Source organism: Cyprinodon variegatus, unplaced genomic scaffold (assembly GCF_000732505.1).
Source record: "Cyprinodon variegatus isolate N-32 unplaced genomic scaffold, C_variegatus-1.0 Scaffold431, whole genome shotgun sequence".
Taxonomy (NCBI): domain Eukaryota; kingdom Metazoa; phylum Chordata; class Actinopteri; order Cyprinodontiformes; family Cyprinodontidae; genus Cyprinodon; species Cyprinodon variegatus.
The window spans coordinates 168,439-177,139 of NW_015150884.1; the positions used below are offsets into that span (position 1 = coordinate 168,439).

General features: G+C 36.5%; 1 protein-coding gene across 1 annotated transcript in view; it reads left to right on the forward strand.

Moving 5' to 3' along the window:
• The first annotated feature begins 4,036 nt into the window (after positions 1-4,036).
• Positions 4,037-8,701, forward strand: part of syngr3 (synaptogyrin 3) — a 10,444-nt gene continuing 5,779 nt past the window's right edge. The window contains exon 1 of the mRNA XM_015388654.1: positions 4,037-4,215. Coding sequence (XP_015244140.1) covers positions 4,114-4,215 — 102 coding nt within the window. The 5' untranslated portion in view covers positions 4,037-4,113. The remainder of the gene's footprint in view (positions 4,216-8,701) is intronic.

Here is an 8,701-nt window from a genome sequence, read left to right on the forward strand (position 1 = left end):
AAATTAATATAAAAATAAGTTATAAGTACATGTGTTTATGGGATCATTTCTTAAATGCCTCCTCTCGTGTTACTATGACAGATGTTGTTGCAAAAATGTTATTGATTCTAACTTTTATGATTTCATTTTCTTTTAGTCCGATTTTCCTAGAGGAATAATGAGCAGTCAGTATCCAACCTGCAGCTGATGAATCCTATAAAGGCCCGGTTGGATGAAGAGAAAATGGATCTAAACAGACAAAATGTAGCGTCACCATTTCACTCTATTGCAGCAAAGTGTTTTAGTGGAGCTATTGATTTTGATTTAGATACTACATGCTATATAAATATCTCAACATATTATGTCATGATATTAGAAAACTAAGTATTTAGTGCAGATATTTACAATTTTCCTGATAGATGACCGTGAATTTAAAAGATTGAAACTGTCTATTATCTCCAGATCTAAACCAGCAGATCCAGAATACCAACAGCTGTGTTCATGGACTCATTCATAGTGTGACACCTTATTTAATAATCAATGTTCAAACTACAAACCCTGGTGGGTTTTTTTTTTCTTTCCTATGCTTTAAGATTTCTTATAGAAAATGTCAAAGTGCTCATCAGAGCCCCTTAGCGATGTATGAGGTATGATGGCATCCTCACAAAATCACTTCACAAGAAAAATACTATGTAAATGAAAAATATAAGTGATTATATGAAGAAATTGATTAGGATAAAAATGTCCTTCCTGAAAAAAAAATAAAAAAATTAATAGATAACTGCTTACATTTTGAGATCAAAAGGTTGTTTGTTCAATAAGTAAATTGGTTTTTAAACAAACATCTGGCATTTAAAATACTCTTTTAATAGGCTTGCTTGATAAACAACACATTAGGTGGTAGGAAATGCTTCTTTAAACTTTTAAAAAGATGCATGCATGTGGCAATTTGGGCTATAAATGCTGAAGGATGAATAGAGACAAAGACATTTAATCATAAAGACAATAAACCTCTTAGGTGTATAGGGAATTGCTGGATTTAGGAATTTAGTATTTGTAAGTAGAAATAATAAGACCACTTATTAAATCATGATGGACATCCTCAAGATGCTTATAGTGGATTTTAATAGAACATATAAAGGAGGTCAACCCCAATTTATCTGACATCAGCTTTACTGATACTTGAGGTGTGCGTTTTTTTTTGTTGGCGGTTCTAGACAGGGGCCAATAGGGGACAGTGTCTCTGCAGAACTTGTTCTGGCCCCTGTATGGGGGTCGCCACCCCTGTGGCCACCCCTACCATTGTTTTCCCTCTAATACAGATGGTGGCAGCAGTAATACTCTCAAGTGATATATTCAAAACATTTACATTTTTTGTGGTTAATTATGCACATTAATATACTAACATCAAAAATAAGTACAGAGCTTAATAGATACTTAATGAATAAATAATCAATTTATGTAGATATTAGTGCTTGTAAATATAAGTTTTATGTAGAACGTTTATTAATAAAAGTAGGTAAGTAATGACAATGGAAAAGATTTATGCCCCAGAACTCAAAACTGAAAGAGTTTTATCAACTACACCTTTTATCTAGAAATTACGGATGTTTAAATATATGCGTCTATTTGTTAGCAAAGGCTGTAGGAAAGTATAGTTTGTTTTTATTTAGAAAATATGGATGTTTTGCTTGTTAATTTTCCTGTTGGAACAGTGCAGATTGACCCTGAGGTTCTGATGCCTGTATACTTTCGGCCACCCCTCGGTGTGCATCAGTTATTGCCTGGCCACTCTTATATATAATATCTGGCTATGCCTCTGCCCCTGTACTGAAAACACAGACTGTGTCCCAATGTCCGCCCTAATCACTATATAGGGCACTATATGTTGGTTACACCATTTTAAAGGAGTCTTGGAAAGTCTAGACTCTAGAGGATGAAAAAGTAGGGGACTTGAAATTTTCCACAATGCACCTTAAAAAGTAGTCATTGATGGTCACTAGATATGCAGATATATCCCAGAATGCTTTGCGCTGAGAGCTCTCCTCGCAAGGCATTATGATTTGCTGTCACAGCGGCTTGCTTTTGCCATAGGCTGTCGCTACTCGTCAGCGGCGACTAATAACAAAGATGCCGCAGACACCACGCAGTGAAGGAAGAGTTATGTGACCAACGGGGAGTAAAGAAGTAATCAACTGAGTTCACTATACTATAAAGTCCACTGTATAGCCCCCGCTGTATATAGTGAATGAGGGATCTAGGGGTTAGGGTGGACATTCGGAAATAGCCTTACACTAAAAAAATAGAAATATTTTTTAGTAATGTTTTTTTTTTTCAAATAAGGTGTATTTTGATGTTTGATATTTAAAAATCAAAATACTTATACCTTTGGTAGATCATAATAATGGATTGCTTAAAGGGGCAAATATGCTTATTTGAAGAAAATATTATTTTTTTAACTCAGCTTTTATAGTGTAATACTAGATAAACGAATTATGATGATATATGCAGACAGAAGAAATCGTAACTAATTTGTTCCTGGGAAAAATTTCAATTTCACCTTTTAACAATTATTTAGTAAATGCAGTTAATTATAAGCTTCAGTCACAAGATAAGATCTGTTTTTATCTGTTAGATCAGGAATCTGCAACCGTGGCTTTGTGGCTCAGTGACTTATGTGCTCTTTCCATGTTTGTTTTTTCTGCTTGTATGTTATTCTTTTACTCTGAGCCCCCATGTGGCCCCCATGTAGCCTCCTGTAAAATTAGTCTAGAAACAGCACGACCTTCATGATGTTATTGAATATTTCTCATATTTTTGTGGTGAATAATTTGCAGACGGTCCCTCCTGCATTTGTGGACCAGCCAGCCCTGCATGGGGAGAGTTGGTAGCAGAGAAGTGTCATTTTTGTAGACAGGAGTGGAGAAACCATTAGATATTTTTTATAGCATTTTCCAAAGAGAAACATTTCTAATTCTGACTACATTTAGATGGGGGGCCAGAGGTGGCCATGGCCACACTAAGCGAATCATTGACCACCCCTACCACTTTTTCCCTCTAATACAGACAGTGGCAACAGTAGTACTCTCAAGTGGAATATTTTAATTTTTCATATATTAACATTTAGACACTGTGGTTAATTATGCACATAATTATACTGAAATTAAAGATAAGTACATAATTCATGCTCTTTTCAGAACTAGATTTTGTGTTATATGGGGTAAAGAGAAAATGACGTGTCTCTACAAGTCATCTAGGAGTCTTCAGTGAAATCATAGATCGATAACTATTTTAATAAAAACTTATTAAATAATCAATTCATGTAGATACTTTTACATGTAAATATAATTTTTTGCAGAATGATTATTGATAAAAATAAGTAATGACAATGGAAAAGATGTTTGCCCCAGAACTTAAACCTGAAGGATTGTATCCACTATATGCGTCTATTTGTCAGCAAAGGCTGTAGGAAAAAAGGATAGTTTGTCTTTATTTAGAAAATATGGATGTTTTGCTCGTTAATAATTGTTGGAACAGTGTAGATTGACCCTGAGGTTCTGGTGCCTATCCTACGGAAGAGGATTAGGGCCGCTGAATTTTTCAATTTTATTTCAGTATAATATGGGAGAAAAAATATTGTGAGAAAAAAGTCAGAATTGTGAGAAAAAAGTCAGAATTGTGAGAAAAAAGTCAGAATTCTGAGAAAAAAGTCAGAATTCAGACTTTTTTCCCATATTATACTGAAATAAAATTTAAAAATCAGTTAACTTGTTTTATTTTTTCAGTGGCCCTAATCCTCTTATGCACTATCCACTTTTCGGCCACCCTTATATAAATTTTCTGGCTACGCCTCTGCATTTTAGCCTAACTTACACTTACAAACAACAACAAAAAAAGGTTAGGCCTTTCCTTTTTAAGCAGTGTAACTGGATTCAGTCGTATTAAGAGGCAGAAGTCCACTACGGTTTGGTGCTGAGAGCCTTAACCCGCCCCCCCCCCTCCCTCTATCGCAGCTCTCTGGCTCCTGCGCGTCCCTGCGCCACTGGGAGCGCGCAGGACCAGTCCCTCCATCCTGCCGCGGAGCCGGGGAGCGTGGAGCCGCGCAGAGCGCACACTGACAGAGAGCCACAGAAGATGGACGGAGTGGGATCGTTCGGAGCGGGCCGAACCGGGACCACCGTGGACCCGATCACGTTCGCTAAACAGCCTCAGACTATCCTGAGAATTCTCTCCTGGGTGAGATTCATTTATGTTGCATTTTTCCTCCTCCCGTTAATGTGTCCATGCGTGTATTTGCGTGGATCCCGTGACTTGCCCCCCCAACGCTGTAAATGTAGACAGTGGAAATAGGAAGGCTGATTAGCTGGGTGTGTGTGGAAACAGGAAAATAGAAAAAAAAGGCGAATTGCTGTGTATATTGAACAGATGTGGTGCAGGGTGTTACCAGGGCCTGCTGTTTGGCTGAATCCATCTATATCTGCTTCCACTACAGATGTTTTCCGGGCTCCAAAGTGACCTTATTGCTACTAATCTCAGGTTACACCTGCTTTATAAACACACCGCAGATTAAGGGAATCACAAACCTAATTATCAAGCAAATTAGCCCATTTTCTTAAACAAAATGTGTTTTTTTTTCCTACGTAGCCTATAATATGCTCACAGCGTAATATAAAAATCATTCTATATTTTTGAAGTGATTTTATTTCCAGCTGATGGTTTTACTGATTTACCCTACACGGTTGTCGTTCGTCATCTCACCTGTGATTGGTCCGCCACCATCATTACGCACGCGGGGCTACGGAGATGCGTCGTGATCTGACGTTCGGGTTCCACGGAGCAGCTCCTCTTTTGCAGGGAAATGGTTTCTGAAACATGCATCTTAAGTGCATGCAGTGCTCACACCACAATACAGCTTCTGGTTGTATGGGTGACTTGCTTTGTGTGCGTCTGTTTTCCTCACTAATGGATTTTTGCACAGCAGCAGTATCTGGAGATACAGTGATTCCAGAGCCACAACAAGGCAGACCTGGGCCCTAGGAAAAATTAGACTCCAGGTGTAGGTTTGCAGAGGGACCATAGGGACATGTCCCCACCAAAATTTTGGCATGACGTACTTGTCCCTACTAATAATTCTATGTGAACAACATCTTTATGATTTACAATACAGTGTTGTTGCAGCAGTCGCTTCTTTTCTCACAACTTGTATACTGAAGTCAATATTTTAAATGCTCAGTGACAGTTCCTCTTATAGTTCCCGCGCCCATGTAAATACAATAAATCTATTTGCAGTCCTTTGAATATGTTATTTTGCTTTGTTTTACAATAAAGTGTCCTGTCTGCTAATGTGGCAATAAGAATAATTGTCTTGATGCCAAAAAGAGCCCACCAGATTTTACTTTTACAAGTGAAGCAGTAGGGCTATTGCCATAGTGTTCCGCTTGATTCATGCATGTAAATAGCTTTATTGTAATTATGCAGGGAGTTTTACAGATTATATGGACACTGCAATGTAAGTAGAACAGAAGAGGAAAAACAGAAAAAAGATGAAATAAAAGAGAGATAATGATAAAAATTTTCAGCCTGCTTCATCACCTGCAAAGAGATATAAAAAGAACAGCACAACCGAAAGACATGGTACGAGACATACAAAAAAGTAACACCTAGATACTATCGCTGAAGTAGTATTATTTAATCTGACATGTACTCTGTGTTACCTGAAGATAAGAATATGGGCTTTCTGTATGGAAGTGAATCTCTGTGTACCTGGAACCAAGCATATCAAATAAAAAAAATAATAAGAGGGGGTTTACCTCTGCACACATCTATTTCTTCAAAAGAAAACATCGGATAAGTACACATACAACAGACATATTTGGTTAAAAAGTCACGTATTTACCTTCCATCATAGACATTGGTAAGCTCAAATGTAACCCTTTTCAAAGTGTTAAGATGTCCCAATTTTACATTATTCCAAGCCACTGATGCTTCAAACATTGATAAACAGCATCTTGTGTGTGTAATGCTTATAAGATTTGTATAAATGTAGCAAAAAATGCTGTTTTCTCTTTAAACTAAATGCGCCCTGATGCTCACGTCAAGCATTAAAAAAAAAAATAGGAGCATGCATAATACGTAGGACCAGTGGCATCAGACCAATTCAACTTAAGACCAATAGAGTCCTACCAAAGTTGAGATCAAATCTATGCCCTTGACTTCTGGAACCCTCTTTCAGTTGCCTTCATTATGTGTTTATTACAGCTTGTTTTAAAGCTAACATGTGAGCAAACAATATTTTTGCAGATAATCAATGGCAACTTTAAATTGAGGTCTGCATTGGTGGTTTTTCTGAGCTGTCATAACCTACTTCATGTTTTCAGGTAGGTTCTGTTTTATCGACGCCTTAAATCTTCTCTGGATGAGACCTTTGAAGCAGAATTGAATCATTGCTTAATTACAAAAAAAACTAAAAAGAATTTTATATAAGAATTTTATTTGCATCTGAATGCAAAGTGACAGATGTTGCAATCGACCCCAGACTGTTAAATTGTTTAGGTATCTTTAAATCAGTTGTGACCAATATAAAACATTTTATAGTTTATGTGATAATTCTTATCATTATAATATGCATAACTGTTTTGATTAAAATATGACAAATCAATTTTAAAGGGTTATTCATTTGCTTTGATCAGATGACAGTTATGAGTAGGCCTTATATGCAGAAGCGAACAATTCAGATTGATTTGAAACTCACAGTTTCATAAAGGCACGGACCCAGACACAGACAAAGCTGTTCCTCCTCTAACATGATGCACTTTGTTATATTTCTTTAAAAAAAAAAAAATAGAACAAATATTAAAAATACCGTCTTTGTGGTCTGTTTCTTATTAATGAGGACAGTAGCAACCGCTGTCCCTCCTTCCTGTTAAGCTCAATTTGCTAAATATTAACTTATCATCTGTTTAAACTATGTAGGTTTGGGATAAATTCCCCCTAAAACATGACCACAATAAAGTAAAAAATAACCCTTTGCAAAAACGTTCACACCCTAAAAACTGTTGTTGTTGTTTTTTTTTTTTTTTTTTTTTATAACCAATAAATCCCGTAGCAAATCTAGAATCTGCTTGCTATTCCTCTGCAGTGGTGGCCATCTTATTAAGCATGTGCAGTATGGGTGGCATTACTCTAGCTTGTTTCATATTGGAGAAAAATTCCATGTTGTGGCCTTCCACTGTTGCAATTTCCCCAATGTTTCCTCATTAAAAGCAGAACCAATTGTTATTTTATATAGAACCATGTCGGTTAGATTACTTGTACTACCTTTTGGCATATACTTGGGTTTAACATTAAAATGCAAGGAACATGAAATCATGAGAAGAATCATGTCAGGGGACAAATTAAGGGTGTGTGATTTGACAGAAAAATGTATTATGATATAAGCTTTTAATATCAATTGATATCAATGATTATTTATGTATTTTTTGTTGTTGTTGTTTTTTTACCTGTTTGAAATAAGGACTAGGGTAAAGGGGAGAATTTAAATGACAACCCCGATCTTATTTTAATATCACATTTAAAAAATAGATCAGCCCACCACCAAGCTGAGGTTCCGGCTAAATCCTTTACTTTGCCTACATCCCCCAGCATAACGTGCAGTTCTGGATTAGAGTTCAGTATAAATATACAAATGATTTTCATAAGGTATCTATTGCAATATATATTGTTATTGTTTTATTGCCCCGCCCCAGGACAAAGACCAGCATTCTTTTGACTAAATCGTAAATTAACATTTTCACCAAATTCAATTGCAAAAAGATTCCCATTTAAAAATGCTTACAAACTGTTTTGGAAACTGACTTGGCATTGAAAAGAGAGGATACTGCTGTTAAGGTAGTAATTTGAAACCCCTGTTGAGAAATTTGAGAAAATCAGTTAAATGATGCAGCTTTATGATGCTAAAAGCCATTTCATTCCACTGATTCAACCAAAGCTCTTGAGCATCTATCTGCTCAGATTACGCCCACTCATGTGATTAGGGCAGAATGTGGGGTCTGACATTATCCCATTGTGTGTCCTTTCTTCATCATATGACCCAGACCCCTAGTATGAGTGCATTCTTCTCTGTGTTGGTGCATCACATGGTCTTATTATTCCGAACAGTGTTAGTCAGCTGATCAATGTCAGATTTAAGGTTCTGAACACAGAGAAGAGGCCAAACAGGAACTGGGTGAAGAAATAGGTGCATCTGGGGAAAAAATGGGGGAAAAAAAACGATCAAGAACAGAAAAACCTTGCGGCTTTAGCAAAAGAAACCACTTTTGTTTTGGCATTTTGTATGCAGGGCGGTTTAATTCTGTAGATTAGTTGAAGCACCTATATCTTTAATCAGAAAAGGCCGATGTAGACGGGGCAATGTGATTTTAATGATCCTTGAATTAAGTTTTGTTGCTCAAAGACAAAACCAAAAGGACAAACTTGATTACCATCGAAATACATATATTTTATTGCAAAAATTTTGTTTTAGACCTAGACTTAGACAAACTATTGTCATTTTGTATGCACAGTGTATACAAAATGAAATTTCAAAGCTTACAGCTTTCCGAGACTGAATTTGCAGCAGCTTGGCAGTGAAATGAACATTTCCATTTATAACGTGCAGCATTGATCAAAATGTAAACAGTATAGGAGAGACATGGTGGAAAAGGCATTGATGTGGAAGGTTTAG